The sequence below is a fragment of the Callorhinchus milii genome, unplaced genomic scaffold, assembly GCF_018977255.1.
Source record: "Callorhinchus milii isolate IMCB2004 unplaced genomic scaffold, IMCB_Cmil_1.0 Scaffold3, whole genome shotgun sequence".
In the NCBI taxonomy this organism is placed as follows: Eukaryota; Metazoa; Chordata; class Chondrichthyes; order Chimaeriformes; family Callorhinchidae; genus Callorhinchus; species Callorhinchus milii.
The window spans coordinates 43,216,979-43,235,157 of NW_024704744.1; the positions used below are offsets into that span (position 1 = coordinate 43,216,979).

The 18,179-nt window shown below is 40.3% G+C and overlaps 1 protein-coding gene across 3 annotated transcripts; it reads right to left on the reverse strand.

Moving 5' to 3' along the window:
* Positions 1 to 782: 782 nt before the first annotated feature.
* Positions 783 to 17,490, reverse strand: LOC103186204 (gamma-aminobutyric acid type A receptor subunit rho2). Of its 3 annotated transcripts, XM_007905083.2 has the most exons (10): positions 17,321 to 17,490; positions 16,351 to 16,359; positions 15,486 to 15,580; positions 7,744 to 7,811; positions 5,797 to 6,020; positions 4,415 to 4,497; positions 3,585 to 3,725; positions 3,063 to 3,215; positions 1,494 to 1,690; positions 783 to 1,147 (listed from the first exon to the last, which is right to left on the reverse strand). In XM_007905083.2, exons 1-10 carry the CDS (start codon positions 17,434 to 17,436, stop codon positions 839 to 841), a joined length of 1,395 nt encoding a protein of 464 aa, XP_007903274.1. In that variant the 5' UTR covers positions 17,437 to 17,490; the 3' UTR covers positions 783 to 838. The 3 variants fall into 3 exon arrangements, with proteins under 3 accessions (XP_007903274.1, XP_007903273.1, XP_042189208.1); XM_007905082.2 differs by lacking the exon at positions 16,351 to 16,359 and having other exon boundaries at positions 15,486 to 15,574; XM_042333274.1 differs by lacking the exon at positions 16,351 to 16,359 and having other exon boundaries at positions 15,486 to 15,592.
* Positions 17,491 to 18,179: the final 689 nt, after the last annotated feature.

The window sequence follows — 18,179 nt, forward strand, 5'->3', positions numbered from 1 at the left end:
GGTCCCGACAGACCTGGACATGATTTGCATTGTGCCAGTTTTGTTCTATTAAGGACAAATAGAAAATGGGTCCAAATTCTTTGGGACATGAATCCAGATAAGATTGTTTTCTCATCACCTGGATATTACTTGACAGCTTCCATAAAACATATATAGTCGACAATCTGAGTGATTTGCTTCTGCCAAACTGAAAACGTTGCCTCTAAGATTTCAACCAGATCTTACTGCTTATTATTGAAACACAAAGAGACTGAATAACAAACTTGCTTTTTAATTATATTACATAAAGGTAGATTCCTTAATTTATTTTTCTGTGCATTTCTAGATTTATTATTATTTCATATTTACATAGAAATACAGGGTTGTTCCATGCCCTAGTTTAGTGCTGACCCACTTTAGCATGCAAAATGTACTTGTATTTTTAACTGTTGGAAAATAAAATCTCTCTATGCATTTGAGTGAAACATATTACAAAATCTGATGAAAGTGTTGCACTTTTAACCCAAATACACTCATAATAATTCACTTTTTTTCCCTGAGTCAGCAACTTTCACATGTATGTTTCAAATTCTAGATTTTGTGGTAAACAGGATTCAAAGTGTACAAATATTACTTTGGAAAAATAAATCCATTATTTACAATATTTGGGTACTGGAGAGGTAAGAATCACATTAAACTGGTCTATAGATAAACCATAATGAGCTTTTTTACTGAACACAGTACAGATTCATTCTGAATCAAAATTCTTTTCTTCTGGCATTGTGTTCGTGTTGCCTCCTCCTGTTTATTTTGGCTATAGAGCAATAAATTTGTTCAAGAAAATGCCTAATAAAATAATTTATGCATACACACACCAGTACACAAAGTTAAAAAGTATAAAAGACGCTGGAAATATCAGTCTGGAATATTGGTCAATAGCATGGGTGTTCTGAATGATTCGCATGCCGACAAATTCTCGGATGCGTTTCTTTTTCTGTGAATTTGATTCACTGCCAATGGATAAGTGAACCAACATCCTGTCTTTGTCTGTCTCGTCACTGATTATCTGTGTTTTTGTGTATCCAGCCAGGCTGTGAACGTCAGCTTCACTCATATTACCATCTAACAACATTGTCTTTGCGTTGGATAATCCACAGGTGCAGTGCCACTGAGGAAAGGAAAAGACACAGCATTTTAAAGATGAAGAACAGCTGAAAATACTCAAAAAGCGCAAAAGCAAAGTGCGTTTTGTTCTTTTGTACAGAAATATATCATGTTTAATTTATCATTCTGGTCATTTTTTGTGCTCATCAAATGGAAGGATTACAATTACGGAGGATGACAAGAGGTGGAAGGAGATTGAACCTAAACACAGACACAAGGCAGACACAATTGCAATCAGCATAGTGCATGCCTGTGCACATAAAGGAAAAGTTCAATATTACAAAAGCAAGTGCAGACTTCTGAGAATACCTGAACGCTGTCAATGTGAAGTGTCTGCTGTTTGAGCTCACCTTTGCCCTGGCTTTTCTTTCCTTCCTCTCTTGAACTGTGGTCAAATAGTTCACAGCAGCGTACTCCAACACAGAGAGAAAGACGAACACAAAACTAACCCACAGGTAAATATCCACAGCTTTGATATATGACACCCTTGGCATGGAAGCATTGACACCAGTGATGATGGTGGACATGGTTAGAACTGTTGTTATACCTGGAATTAGGATAAAACGGTTTAGCTACACATTAATAGTGTAACCTTAATAATGACATTGCTTGCATTTGAATTAGAAGATATAGCACAGTATTACATCAAAACATCTCAAAGAGCTTCACAATATGTTAGTTCTATCTATAATGTGCCCCATGGTGTTCAGTAAAGGTTTAGCTCGGTCTTTTAATCTGTCTTTTAAAGACCTCAGCTCTCCTGATTGGCTCCCGTCAGCACCTCCTCACCTCAGGCACTGACAGCATCACCATCCATGGTTGCACACTCCACCTCACTGAGCCAGTCCAGAACCTTGTGGTCTTGTTTGACCCTTAACTATCCTTTCTACCCCATATCTGCGCCATGACCCGCTCTGCCTTCCCCAACCTTCGCAAAGTCGCCCGGCTCCACCACTGTCTCACACCGCAGGCCGCCGAAACCTTTCTACATGCTTTCATTATATCAAGGCTTGACCACGCAAACTCATTGCTTGTTGGCCTCCCCAACTCCTCCCTCCACAGGCTGCAGATCATCCAGAACTCTGCAGCCCACGTCGTTTCCCACACTAGGCTCCTCGACCCTATCATCCCCATCCTCGCCTAACTCCACTGGCTTCCCATCACATAGAGGATGCAGTTCAAGATCCTGGTCCTCATCTTCAAAGCCCTTCATGGTTTGCTCTCCCCTACCTCTCCGACTCCCTACCACCCTGCTCGCTCCCTCAGCTCAGTGGGCTCCGACCTGCTTCACGTTCCCCGCTTTGCTCCCCCCACTCATTCTGCCCCCACTCCCTGGAACTCCGTCCCGCAGTCCCTCTGCCTCGCCCCCTCCCTTGTCTCCTTCAAGACCCATCTCAAGATCCTACTCTTCGACTGTGCTTTTGATCTCCCTGCTTCCCCCCCCACCCCGCCCTCCACCCACCCCAACCCCAAGCTCGGGTCTGAAATCCTGCCTATCCAGCACCTTGGGACTTCCTCTCGACTTGAAAGGCACTACACAAAAGTTATTTTATTGTTGTTGTTAATGATTCCAATGTATTCCTCCATGAGGCCCCTATAGTTTGACCCAGTACCTCCATTTCTTATACACACATAGTATTTTCTGATGAATTAGATCTACTTGTTCACGTGCTCATGCTTTTTTAATGGATTAGACTAACCATTTTTGTTAATGTGTTTCTTGGTGGGTGGATCTTATCCTTTCATACTGATTTTCATCAAATCTACTACTGAGGGATTAGGCTAGGTGAAATTATTGTAACCAACCTAAAGCACCAGCTCAAGTCTGCTTGCACATCCATAGGGTAAAGAAAAACATAGAATTAAGATAGTGGACTATTTTCTGATGGATTCTTTCTTATCTTGTAAGCTATACTTACCCAGTGAAACCCTGGCTGGCACGGCTCGGCGATCGATCCAGAAGGATACCCAGGAGAGCATGACCATCAGCGTCGCTGGGAAGTAGGTTTGTAGCAAAAAGAAGAAAATGTGGCGACGCAGCGTGAAATTGATGTACAGACGATTGTACCAACCTATTTGTGAAAGCAGATATTGATCAGCATGTAACACTACAACAATTTCCATTTATATAGCGCTCTTCACACAGGAGGATGTCTTAAGTGCTTCATACAATTGACAGGAAGCCCAAGCTTGGAGTGAGGCGAGAGCTGAGGAGGGGAAAAATGTCCAAAAGCAAAATTGAAACTGGAATTGGGTGGGGGGAGCGCAAGGCAGAGGGACTTCAGGATGGAGTTTGAGAGAGCTAGGGCAGAATGGCTAAAGGCTCACCAATAGTGGGGCAGTGTGTACAGATTGGGGGGGGGAGGATATGGGAAACAATGAAACAGGCTGATGTTTACTGAATATACATATGAACTTAGTATCTTTAAAATAAAATGTACCTGTACTGCTATAGAAAGCCAGTCTAGAGGTAGTATGAAATTTCTGTATGAGAAACTGAGACAGGGATACCTTCTCATCTGTCTTCAATGATTCATTCCCATCCTTCCAATACAGCATGAGGTCATCTTCAGTATAAGCATCTACCGTTAAAGACATTATCACCGATTCATTTGTTATAGAATAAATTGTACACCAAGAACTGGACTCTGGCATTTAGCTAATGCTCTAACAGTGATTTATAACTACTGCCAAAAACAATCCCAAATCTGATATGATGCAGTGAGTAGTTATCCTTAGCAATATAACTTCAACCATCTTAACTTATCAGGAGTACATCTCTCATTTAAACAACAAATTACATGTATATATAGTGCCTTTCATGTAAGGAGGACGTCCCAAGTAGTTGGACAGGGATTTGCACCCAAGGTGGTTGGAGTCAAGAGGGGTGGAGGACAATGGGTGTGGGGGTGAGAAGATGGCCAAACTCATGGTCAAAGAGGAAGGTCTTGAGACTCTCTTTACTGCTGGTGAGGAATAGCTGCATTAGACAAGTGACTTGCTTTCCAGTTCTTAAAACAGTAATATCAGTCATCTTTTTCACGATGCTTTATTTTTCCACCCATGGCAAGAATTCTCTGCCAACAAGCAGAACATTTTTATGTTGTCATGGTGAGTGATGTGACAAAGAATACTAGGTAGATATTTTCTTCAATACCAGTTGAAACTCATTGAATGCATTCCATCCAAAACTTTAAAGATAGACCATATTTCCTTACTAAAACTGATATGTCCTCAGACTATGAATAGCTGGACAAATGCTTCGACTTACAGCTCTCAAGTTCCAGAGAACAAGTCTGAGTGTCGAGGGGGAAACGGCTGAAATCCATGATACACATTGATGTCACTGTAACCCTGCAAACCAAACAGACTGGTTGTAAACCAACAATGTATGAATATCAGTCATGAATGTTTTACAGAAATACGCTCTAGTCCAATTTTACCCAAAACAGAATATTTTATTCCACTGAACCATCAAATACAATACAATTTACATTTATACAGCATCTCTACCATCAGGAGGGTATTTCAAAGCACTTCACAGTGCTACATGGGTACCCAAGCTATGTATGGGAGCCAAAGGGAAGGGGAGAGGAGAAGGTGACCGAAAGCACGGTTAAAGAGGTATGTTTCGAGACATGCACTGAAAGAGGGAAGGAGGTGAATCAGAAGGACTCCAGGATGTGAGGGCAAAATTGCTGAAAGCCCTCTTCCACCAATGGTGGAGTGGATAGGACAGTGGACATCAAGCAGGCCAGTGCTTGCAGAGTGAAGAGAGCGGCAGGGTTAGTAGGATTGAATTAGATCGCAGAGGTAGGGCAGAGCGAGTCCGTCGAGGGATTTAAAGGTAAGTAAAAGGATTTTGAGCTCAGGTTCACTCTGGTTGAGATTGCTGGAAGCTGAGGTTGAGGCAAAGGCAAATACTTGGAAACACTGCTTGGCATTGGTCTCTCTTAGGGCACTGGGTATAAACATGGGAGTCCTGAAGCTCAGTGGTTAGAGCACTCGCCTTGTAAACGAGATGCCTGGGTTCTATTCCTGGCAGGGCAAAATGTTGGGCAAGTTTCCTTACTCCATATGCCCATGTTTACCTAGCAGTAAGTAGGAACCCGGTTGTTAGTCAATTGGCAAATCACTTTTCCAGGGGTAATAATTCCTTCAAATAATAATAATTTGATAACTCAACCATGACTGTTTGTGGGACACTGCTGTGCGCAATTGGCTGCCACGTTTTGCCCACAAAATATACAGTCAATTCACTTTACAGTATATGCTGTGAAGCACTTTGAGACATCTCGAAGACGTGATAAGGTGCTATATCAAATGCAAGGATTATTATTATTATTTTGTTCCTTGTACTGATGATGTAATGGCCATCTTCACACACAACAATTTTTTTTATATATAACATAAGAGCCGATTGCCAATTGTAAAATGCTGTGTACAAATTGCCTAACGTTCTCACATTCACTTACAAACACTGCACTTTACAGCAAACACTGTGAAGCACTTTGAGACTTTTCAGTCTTATAGAGGTTATATCAAATTCAACAGTTATAAAAACAATGCAGGTAATTGCAACTGGCAAATTTACCGATCTGATGAAGTCTTACTAAGAGAGTTGAGAAAATACATTGCAGAAACCGTCCTCACCTCAAACTGTACAGCACGTTGCCATCTGGAAATACACGTAACATTATGTTATCTGTGGTTGTGTCGTGGATGAACGAGCGTTTAGAGTGAACAAAAAACACATCCGGGGACCAGATCTTTTTGACAAGCCTGCCATCAAATGTCATACTTCTATTGTTTCTGCTGGGGAAAGCCAGACGCTCATCTTTCCAGTAATTCCGCAAATACAAGGTCATGGTGAAATCCTGCAGGAAAAAAGATCAAAAAAATGAAGTACCAGGTTTTTACTTCCTACATACATAAGGACGTAGGTATGTGGATGTCACGCTCCTTTGGCTGTATTTTGTGTAACACCTTATGTAACATCTAATTTAACATCCTTTTGCTTGTCAAACATCAAGGCCTGGATAAGCGCCAACTTTCTGCAGTTTAATGTTGACAAGGTGGAAGTCATACTCCTTGGCTTCAGTTCTTCTTACCTGTAGTTCTGACCTCCTCAACCTCCTTAGACATATTGAACCTGACCTGAATCGCTTTCTTCCACATCTGCCACATTGCCCGCCTCTCACTGTACCTCACACCCAATGCAGGAAAAACGTTTATCCAGGCATTCAACTCTTCCCACTTCAATTGTTCCAATATCCTTCTCACTGGTCTCCCCAGCTGCATCATTCATAAAATCCAATTAATTAAAAACTCCGCCGCCTATATCCTCACCCACACCAAATTCCACTCACCCATCAACCCAGTCCTTTCCAGGCTCTATTGGCTCCCTATTAAAGAAAGGATTGATTTCAAGATCCTTACACTTGCGTACAAATCACTTCATGCCCTGTGCATCTCTTTACTTGCTTACGCCTCACATCATTACTCATCCCCTTCACTCAGCCTCCAGCCCGTCCCTCGTCCCTTCTGCTCAGCTGTCGGTGGCCAAGCTTTTGGGCACTATATCCCCAAATTATGGAACTCTCTGCCTTTAATCCCTTTGCCTTGCCTCCTCCTTCCGCTCCATACTAGATTACACCTGAAGCCTTTCCTCTTCGATCATGCCTATGTTCACCTCCCTTCTACCCCCGGCACAGCGTCCAACCTTGTTAAGCGCTCCAAGACCTATCCACACGAAGGCCGCTATGTAAATACAAGTAGTTGTTGTAATGCTGATAGGATTTGTAGTCTTCGTAGTCCCTTCTTTGCCTGGCAGGAATGTAGATCACAGATAAGTCAGCCTTGTTCATTCACAGGATCTGGAAAAAGTCACTATGGCTTGAGTTCTTTCCCCTTATCTTCTGTTAATCCTTCACACCAAAGCTAGTGCTAGCTGGTCAAGCAACAAGAAGTTTGCCAATGTTCACAATGTTAAGCTATGTCATTTTAGGTGGTTAAACCCCAACAGTACCCTGAGGCACATTCTGTGGACCTCAAGCTTTGCTTAATGCCAATCTGTGCTTAAATCTCTCTAGAATTAGGTGAGAGGGTGTGTCCCTCTGGGGAGACAGTGCACACTCCGTACCAGACAAAATGTATCGGGGCCAAAAAATTTTCCAACAATTCTCGAAAAGCATTTGTAACTATTGAACTCTGCAGGAAACCAGATGTAAGTCACAACTTGCAGGCCCTCAGCTTCAAGTCATGTCTCAGACTGAAGTTCCCAAAGATTAGCGTGAGACTCACCTTCAGATTCAATATTTCAGCAGCTTGGCTAGCAGCAGCAGTAGCCCACCACCTGATGTTCCCTTGAAATGGGGATAAAATCAGTTTGAAGCTTTCCCAGTTACTTCACCTGAAGTCAAAAGGGCTTTATCGTTGGCAATTTGACATTTATCATTAACAGTTTAACAAACCTTCCTGGAATTAGAGACAAAATAGCTTATATTATCCCTCAGGCAGATGCCACCCATTGCTCTGGGTGATAAATGACCAAGATAAGCCATGGATTTCTGTGTGAGTAGAAAGTAACTGACCACTTACCATATCCACCTCAGAAATACTGTCCAAACTTTCCACCACCACATCCACACCAACAGGTATTGATGGGCCTGCAAGACAATATAAATAATTGGATTTAAGAATTGTCTGTATTATAAGTATCAAATTGATTGAATCTACCTGCTGATGTAGAATCAGAACAAAAATATCAGCCACTGTATTTACTTTTCACTAACTTTAGATTTGTGGGTTCTATCAGTACAACAGCTATGTTGTAACTCCCATCTCTTTTCGCATAGTGCCGTGAGATTCTTAACCTAAACAAGTAGACGTGACTTTGGTTTAATGTCTCATACAAAAGATGGCACCTCTGGTGATGCAGTGCTCACCTGGTTACTGCATTGGAATGTCAGCCCTGACTGTGAGGTCGTGGTGTGGCAATGTATCATATCACTGGTGCTACTGAATTGCTGAAAATTAACATTTATGTGCACCCACACATTATTGTACCACTGACAATATCTTTCCTTTTCATGTTTAGACAAATGTTATTATTTTACAAATGTTGGAAATTCACATCAAATGATGAGTCACAAAGTTGTGAGATGTTGTGCCTTTTGACAATGTGTGCCCAGGATTCACATACAAAATAAAGGACAACAATTTCCTTAGTTGGGGAAATGGTGACGAGGGGGCATCATGTCAGGATTGTGAGCAAAAGAATCAGGGGAGAGGTTAGAAAGAATTTCTTGATTCAGAGGGCTATCGGGGGTTTTAAATTTGGTACCATAAACTGCCACTGAGACTGCAGCAAAAGAATCATTCAAAAGTAAACTGGATAAGCATAATATTAAAGAATATGAAGAAGGAGCTGGAAAATGGGATTTAGTAATGAAGGGCAATAATACAGGCAGCAATACTTGGAGGTGATCGTAGAACAATACTACGCTAATAGAATACCAATACCTCCCCACCCCACCCGTCCTGAAAAATTTCCATGTTCTATGTGACCCTGTACAAATAGCAGTGTTTGCAACACTTCTGCATTACAACCTGTTCTTCAGATGAGATTGTAAGCCAAAATCCCGTCTGCTTGTTCATGTGGATGTTAAATATCCCATGGCACTATTCAAAAAGAGAAGAAGGTTTCTCATTGTCCTGGCTATCAATTCCCCAATTAAATTTGATCACTCATTCCATGGCTGTTTGTGGGACATTGCTGTGTGCCAAATGGTTGGCATCTTTGCCTACAAAATGCGTAGTCATTACACTATACAGTAAATCCTGTGAAGTGCTTTAAGATATTTTGATGAGATGGTAAAGCATTATATTACATGCAAATATTATTATTATAATAAGATTTTTCCAGTTTTGTATAGTAGTTTTTTTAATGGTAATTTCCAGCTGCCCTCTCCACCCACACATTACAAATCAGTAAAGATTATTATACGCTTATTTCTCAATCAACCAAGAACAGGAAAATATTAACCAACAATGATAAAATAACACTCATGGCTCATTTTCTCTTGGCTTATTTTCTATTTTCCTTGCTGATCTTTTTTGTCTTTCTCTCCTTTCCATTTTATTTTGCTCCTTTTTAGTTTCTTTGGGTTTTGTTTCTTTCCCAACAGTGTAGCTAATCTGCCAGTGCAATAAACACTGCGTATGAGCTAACGTCACTTCCTGGGTCCTGCATATGCATGCAAGTGCAGGAAGTGCTGCTGACGACACTTTGAGAATGAAGTGATATCATGAGCATCAAGGCAGTGATATAGGCAGTGCTTCCTGGGCATACATGCAATATGCAAGTGATGTCAGCAGTGACTGACTAATGTTATAACACAACCTCTGAAATATTGAATCCAGATGGCTCTATTATAAAAGGGTTACCTTTTTATAATAGATATAAAATATGGTTATTTAAGCTTCCTCATCCCTTTCAAAATATTTTTAGGGATTAATTTACAGTATTTTAGAATTCCCATTGACGAATAGGATCTGCCTCTGGAAGCAGATCACAGCAGAACGGAGCTTCTATGGGTCTGTATGATATGCATCATAACATATTACATAGTGTGTCCTGCAATGTGAAAAGAGATTTAACTCATCCCTTCTGGCTGGATGGCGGGGTTGCAGAGACAGGAAATCAGCTCTGACAGGAATGAGTGATCAGAGACAGGAAATCAGACATCATACATCTGGATTCAATATTTCAGAGGTTGTGTTACAGAAATGATCAGCCACTACTGACATCACTTGCATGTATGCACAGAAAGCACTGCCTATTATCACTTCCTTGATGCAAGCATATCAAATACGAGGACTATTATTCGTATCACATTCCACATTCCCAACTATGCAGCCCCCCTCCCCACCCCCCACCATCTAAGAGCATCTTGGATTATATGAATTCAAAGTCCTGACATGGGGCTTGAACCCACAGTCTTCTGACTCAGTGCCGCGAATATAAAGTAGTTCCCAATTTTGAATTGCAATCTTATCCATGAAATGCTGACGAGTCAGTAAAATGACTGAATCCAGGAAACTCTTCACATATCTGCATGTGTTGCAGGAATTCTGAAAAAAGTGAATCCTTATGCAGGTCATGGTTTTTCATTAGATCAAATTAAGGGAATATAATCAGCCAAACGTAGATCCTCTGGACTCCTGAGCTCTGCACCATTTACCGTACAACCAGCCCAAAGGGATGAGTTAAATCTCTTTTCACATTGCAGGACACACTACGTAATATGTTATGTAATGTTTGGATGAGTCATTTGCTGGAGAATGAGAAATAAAGAAAGAAAAAAAGAAAAAATAATCCTTGCGTTTGATATAGCGCTTTTCACATCTTATCGATGTCTCAAAGCACTTCACAGAATAGACTGTAAAGTTAACTGACTATATATTTGTGGGCGAAACGCAGCAGCCAATCGCGCACAGCAGTGTCCCACAAACAGTCATGGATTGAAAATGACCAATTTATTATTCTTTTTTGGAGGGATTATTATTAGGCGTGTGAAGTAAGCAAACTTGCCCAAGGTTTCGCCCTGCCTGGAATTGAACCCAGGTGTCTCGCTGGCAAGGCGAGCGCTCTAACCACTGAGCTACGGGACTCCACAAGACTTTAAAGGTGGAGAGGGAGGAGGCGAGGTGAAGGGACTCTGGTGTAGAATTCAAGTGAGAAGGGGTGGAATTGCTGATAGCTAACCCACCGATGGTAGAGTGGAATGGGCAGGGGATATGAAGCAGTGATACGAAGCAGGAGTGTTATAGTGTCAGGCAAACAAAAAATATTCTTTCTCTAAAATTGACCCTAGAAAGCCTCCTCTCACCACAAAGGACTTCAATGATAATTATCAACAAGCCCAAAGATGAGCTCACACTTAAACTTACTTCCCCTTTGACCAGTGAACATTATTCTCTGAAAAGCGATTGCATTATCTCCCAGTTCATGAATCATTCAAACATGACATAACTTATTGAGAAAAAAAAATTTCACAAATACAGTACATCCAGTTAATACTTTTTTGTATTATCCTTAAGCCATTGGATCGATGCATGAAATTATATCATTCTAAAATTAAATAAGTTCAAGGAATGAACATTGTTTGAATAACCTGAAATATTTTAGGAGTAGGACCCATTTTTGCTTTAAAACAGGCAACATTTGGGAAAACTTGTTCCAAGCAGGAATCTGCTATTTGGAGGATTCCTTACATCCAATGAACCACTGATATAAACTGTTTCCTAAGAGAGACAGACAGCTGTTGGATAGTCTTTCTCTCACACATACACATACAGACGCACAAACATAAATTGCTGCCTCCTCTAATCCACATGGTCATCAGAAAACTGTCAGATAGTTAATCCTCGCTCGTACATCCACAAGCCTCCAGATGGTTAGTCAAATTCCACGGTCAATGGAGTTTGTACTAAGCAGGAAAGATGCAAAATCCAAAAAAAGGGATTTAAAGTCTTAATTCCAAATGCATGTGGGCGGTGAAGCGGAGGAACTTAAATACTGAAACATTATGGCGAAAAACCTCCATGACAAACTACTGTGAGTCATATATATATGAACGAGGATGTAGGTTTACGAGGATGATACCAGTGCTGGCAGGTTACTGCTATCGAGATAGATTACTAGAGAAGAGATGTTTCAGGGGGATCTAATAGAAGTGTTTAAAATTATGAAAGGGTTCGATAAGGTTAACATAAATAGGCTGTTTTCACCAGTTGGGGAGTCCGTAACCAGGGGGCACAAATACAAGACAGCAACTAGGGAACCAAAAAGAGACTATAAGAGGAACTATTTCATACAGAAGGTACTGAGATTTTGGAACTCGCTGCCTGAAGTAGGGGTTGAATGAGATAGTATTCGACCTCTTGCATTCAAAAAGAAGCTGGCCTTCATATGAAGGAGAGGGGAATAGAAGGATATGGAAGGGAATAAGGAATGGGTTAAGACTCGTGTAGATTTGGCAGAAACTGGTTGGGCAAGTAACCTGTTTCTGTGCTGCACATTCTTTGTAATCCTTGTAAATGCAGCACCTTTCCAATGATGTTCTGGACCATAAGATCAAAGCTCCAAATGTGGGTCTTCAACCTGCAACCTCAGACCCAGAGGCAAAAGAATTATCTACTGAGCCTAGCTGACTTCTATTTTCATTCAGTTGTGGATTTTTGTACACAGATTGTTAATAGTGGAATTCAGCTATGTAAAGTGCTTGTAGATATCCTCCCAATGTAACAGTCACTATACCAATGTAAATTGTATTGTATTAATATTTATTCTGTAAAACTTTCATAATCCTAAAGACCTCCATCAGATCAACCTTAACTTCCTCAGTTCTGGTGAAAAAGTCTTAATTTGTCAAGCATATTTCCCAAACTGAAATCATCTTTTCCCTACTCTCACTCCAAATCTGCCTTTAACCTTTCTTCCAGGACCACTGCCGATCTCATCGATGGCTGTCAGACATCAAGTCCTGGATTAGCTCTAACTTTCTGCAGCTCAAATGTCAACAAGACCAAGGTGTTCCTGGCATGGCTCCCATCAGCATCTTCATATGTCAGGCACTGACCACATTTATTGTTGCAGACTCTCCTAACTCAAAGTTAACATATCGTTAAATGTGTGTTTCTAATCCTACCTACACAACATTGCATTAAATATCCATTTAATTAAATTGTGCAACAGTACATTCCCCGTTGTTCACAGATATCTTCTTAGATAACAATCAAACTCTTGCTTCAATATGGAGGGAAAGCAGACGATACATTTGTTCACTAACATTGGGTTTCAGTAGCAGTAAAAATATGCTAACGTCTAAACTGAGATGAGTGGGATGGAGAAGGGAAAGATGACTGAAAATGTGGACAAAGAAATAAGTTTTGAGACAGACCTTAAAGAGGTGAGGGTGGGAGTGAGTGGGATGGAATTCTAGGGAGCAGGGCAGAAAGGCTGAAGGTCCATCCGTCCATCGATAGTGGGACAGATAGGGTGGGGGACCTGAAGCACGCCAGTGCTTGCTGAGCAAAGGGAGAGGCCAGGTCAGCAGAGCTTGCAGAGTTCTAAGAGGTAGGTAAGGTGGAGCAAGACTGCAGAGGGATTTAATGGTAAGTACAAGGTCTTGAACTCGACAGTACTCCAGGGCAATGCTGATGACAGACCAGCCAGCCTGGCGAATTGACAGGGCTTGGAGGGGCAGACCTGTCCTGGGGGCAGGTATTCATCCCACTCAGCTCCTATTAATCCTGTAAACCAAAGCTTTATTGCGTATGCTGGTCCCAGCTGGACAAACAGTGGGTAGCTTTCCAGGTAGTGCTGTCAGGGATTCCGTATTTCAGATGCAGGGAAATTTTCACATGTAGGTGGCATCCAGATGTGGAACTCTCACCCTTCTTTGGATACTCATAAGCATTGTAAGGGTTTCCCCATGAGGTAAACGCCTGACTGACCAAACATAAACTAAAACAAATGCTACCAGAAGACATGCCATCACTTGTGTGAGACATTAATCTGGGAAGCAACAATCAAGTGCTTTCCCAAAGGAGAGAAATTTGGAGAGAGACAGTCTCAAGGCTTTCTCATGCACCTTCCAGATGATGGCATAAGAGTGGCAGTGAAGGAAGTCTGGCATCAAATCCTGACTACCTTTTCACTTGTGGATGATTGAAAGATGAAAGGGAGAAAAAGGCTTTTTAAAAAAGCTGCAAAACAAAACCTTGATTAGAATACATCAGTAACAACATAGGGACTAATACGCGAATTAAGAGTGAATTGCGCAGGTAGAGATATGTCTGTCTATTTCGTCATTCGGTTGTTAATCTCAGCTTCAACTTCCATGAAGAAGCCATTGTGTCATGGCACCTGGCAGGGGTTCACTGTTTTGATGACGATCCAGTAGGTCACATTGAGATATACCCAGATAACTGCACATCTGCTATTTAGAAATCCTTTAATAAATCTTGCACATTATAAAGTTACTGGCCCAGAAGTTGCCACAAAAAGCTTCCCTGCAACAAAACATCTTACTCTCCCTCATTAAATGCTAAAAAAAACTCTTCTACTTTTTGTACATTATCTCCGAGGATAACATTTCTGTCCCGATACTGTTTTCTTACTATTTTGTTATTCATTTATTGCTTTTATTGTTGAAATGCTCTGATGTATCCTAGGCCCTGAATTCCAGCATGGCTCCCATCACATTTTCTAAATGATTTCTGGCAATATTGACATCATCATTGTACCATTGCCCAATGGCACCATTGCCCAGGATCAGGCATATCCAGCTATATGTAGTGTTAGGTATGAAAATGTTTTCCACAGCCTTTTCTAGATGTTGTGGTTGCTTGTGTGATGTGCTTCACTGTTTGAGGGGGCATGGTTTAACATTGGAAGGGCATCCCCTACTCTACATACCCAAGACATTATAAAACACATGTTCCCAACTCTGTTCAAAGCTCGCCAGTCTGCTGTAGACACTCCCTCTTTCGTGGTTACTATGGCTAAGTGGCTTTTGGAGCTGCCTAAGTATGGATATATAGCCCTGGCTTCTCATCTCCTGATTAACTTTGGAGCCATCCATTTTTTGTGTAATGCATTCAGTAAAAAATAAGGATGCAATGCACATCCAATGCAAAACCTCCTCCCCCCTAAAATGCCCTTACTCTCCCAGCATTCAACTACTGGAATGTTGACCCCACACAATTCAAACAGGAAAAAAACAATTGGAAACGGAAAATATGAGCTTATTATTGGTATATATACACACATATACACATATATACATATATACACATATATACAGTCAATTCACTTTACAGTATATTCTGTGAAGCGCTTTGAAATGTCTAGAAGACATGAAAAGCACTATATCAAATGCAAGGATTAATATTATTATTATACAGTATAGCAACCACTCAACTCAGAACAACTTGAAAAAACAAAATATTTTAATACTCCTAACCCTTTAAACTAACATTTTATCTGGTTCCGTTAAAACCTTGAAAAAGCTTTTAACACAATAACACACACACAATAACCTGTGTGTTACTGGAAAAGCTTTTCGCAATAATTTAACTTGAAAATATTTTTGGAAAACATTTTTTTTTAAATTTACAATTACAAACTACAATTAATAATCAACAAAATTACAAATACATATTAAAAACAACTTAAAATGAAAAATAACTTATAAAATTTCCTAATTAATCAAGAGCTACATGTTGTATATTTTTTTACCAGCAGTCAAATTTTAGATATGAATAATTCCTACCACCAAATGCAGGTCTCATTGAGAAATCATGATCATCCACTCTAAGAAGCTGTTCAGACTTTGGTAAACGATATTTGGTTAAATCTGGACTCCTTCTTAATATAGGACTGTAAAAGAGGAAAATAGTTGATCAGAATCATTGGCTTTAGAAATACATCAACTATGAATAAACACGAATAACACCAGAAAATCAAGTGGCATAATGCAAATTATTTATAAATACCAAAGAATGCAAAAGCAGTTTCCTAGTTAATTTCTCTTCCTTCCCTTGTCTCCCCCAGTCCATTCACAACTAATCATAATATAATAATCCTTGCATTTGATGTAGTGCATTTCACATCTTCAAGACAACTCAAAGCGCTTCATAGAATATACTATAAAGTGAATTGACGGTATTTTTTGTGGGCAAAACACATAGTGTCCCACAAACAGTCATGGATTGAGTGATCAAATTATTTTTATTTTTTCTTGAGAGATTATTATCAGGTGTGTGGAGTAAGGAAACTTGCCCAAGGTATCGCCCTGCCAGGAATCAAACTCAGGTCTCTCACCTGTGAGGCGAGTGCTCTAACCACTGAGCTACAGGACTCCACTACTTAATCTTAACTAAGGTTAAGACGACAGGTGATTCACGACAAGGCTTCCATGAATTCCAAGCTGTTCTTCAGGGATGGCATGAATGGCCTGATGTCAACATTATGACTGATTTCTCTCTTGTTTGAATGAAGTTGCACCTAGCACTTCCTAGTTAGAAATATCATTGAATCGGCTCAGAGACTGAGAAACATGGTTTAATGCTTAGCTTTGGGTACTACGTTCAGTATTTAAGTCTTGGCTGTAACCCCTCTCAGACTATTGGATTAACTTGTAGGAGCTGGTAGTTCTGTAGTGCATTGCCATAACTTGATATGGAATAGATTAGTTATATAAACTCATTTTTCTATTGTCCAATCTGGTATTTATCTTAAACTCAGACTGTATGAATTACTGTAGTGAGTACCAGTTACATTGAATCTATTGGAAGCGTGTTCATTTAAAAGAAAAGGAAATAATGACAACAATAGGGATCCACTAGTTTGGAATAAAGGTAGCAAGCAGTGTTATTTGCTTTGGACTCATGTGGAGTCCTGTAGCTTAGTTATTAGAGCACTCGCCTTGCAAGCGAGAGGACCTGGGTTCGATTCTTGGGCAGGGTGAAACATTGGGCAAGTTTACTTATTCCGCACGCCTCTGTTCACCTAGCAGTAAGTAGGAATCCGGTTGTTAGCAGATTGGCAGATCGCTTTTCCGGGGGTAATATTCCCTTCAAAATAAAAAAAAATTTGGTCACTCAATCCACGACTGTTTGTGAGACACTGCTGTGCACAATTAGCTGCCGCGTTTCGCACACAAAATATGTGAATTCACTTTACAGTATATTCCGTGAAGCGCTTTGAGACATCTCGAAGACATAATAGGATGCTATATCAAATGCAAGGATTATTATTTTTATTATAACTGTGGCTTATCATACTACAGTAGGTTTTGCATTCACTCTGCAAAGACCAACGTAGTATAGGTTTAAAAACTTTCTTAATTAAAATTATGAAATAAGGTTGCTTCTATCAAATTAACTCGGCAGGTGGGTGAACCTGGCTTGGCAGCAAGCTAAAGAAAATGTTTACATGGAAAATCCTAAAGGTCATAAGCATTTCCTTTTCACCAGTGAAAATACAGTCTAAGGTTTATAGCTCGATTGTTCATCTCACTGTACGATGAGGAAGAATACTAAGTAATACACGTGGATCCTCTTCAATCACAGCAACATTAATAACATTCATAACAACAGCCCTTACTTGCTCCGTTTATGGTGATCACCCAGAGGAATCCACCGTCTCTTCCTGTGCTTCCTGCTTTCTGCAACCAGAGTCAGGCAGCAGAGAATCAACATAGTTTTTAAAAAGTAAGGCATGGTTTGCAATCCCGGTACTAGTCCTGCAAAATCCTTCAGTGCAAATCCGTTCTAGTTTAAACATTGAATCGGCTTTTACTCCAGCAGCACATTGTGTGGGATGTCGCAGCCGTCATTTCTGTGCATTGTGTGCATCAATATGACTGGAAGCTCCGACTGTAATCAATGTGACTGCATCTCCAACCTTTAGTGTGAGGGCTGGTCAGTGACTGACAGAAGGGGATTGACCTCAAAGACAGCAATGCCAGGGACGGATGAGTCACTCTGGGTACTAACTAGGACCGTGAGCAGAAATTAATTTCTCTTCATAAGTTTGGCTCAAAACCAATAAGGGTTCATTTTTCATTTTAAATTAAAAGGAAATGGTGGAACAGTACGATTTCTGGGATAGAAGAGCACCAACAGTATGAAAGTTTGCAGGAATGACAGAAATAACACGATTAATAATAAACAGTTTAATTTCACTTTTGTAGCAAATTCAAGCAGGTGACAAAAACAATGTTGGTATATTTTTGCACATAGCAATTTGTTTTTGTTAGTTCTTATCAACCAGTGATCTGAGATGTAATTCAAACCAATTGTTTGGATTCTTAGTTTCAAAATCCTTAACACCTTTCATACAAAATGAACCAGTTTACTGAGGGAAAAAAAACAACAGATGGGATCTACTGTATTTATTTCCCAGAAGTTACTTGTCTTTAATTTTGTAAACATTTGTATCTAATCTCATGAGCTCTAGCTAG

Coding starts and splice junctions, on each gene's coding strand:
- LOC103186204 (XM_042333274.1), bottom strand. CDS start 17,436: ATGCCTTACTTTTTAAAAACTATGTTGATTCTCTGCTGCCTGACTCTG. Junction 15,593..17,320: donor GATCACCATAAACGGAGCAA/GTAAGGGCTGTT, acceptor CCTCTTTTACAG/TCCTATATTAAGAAGGAGTC. Junction 6,021..7,743: donor GTATTTCTGAGGTGGATATG/GTAAGTGGTCAG, acceptor TTTTTCCTGCAG/GATTTCACCATGACCTTGTA.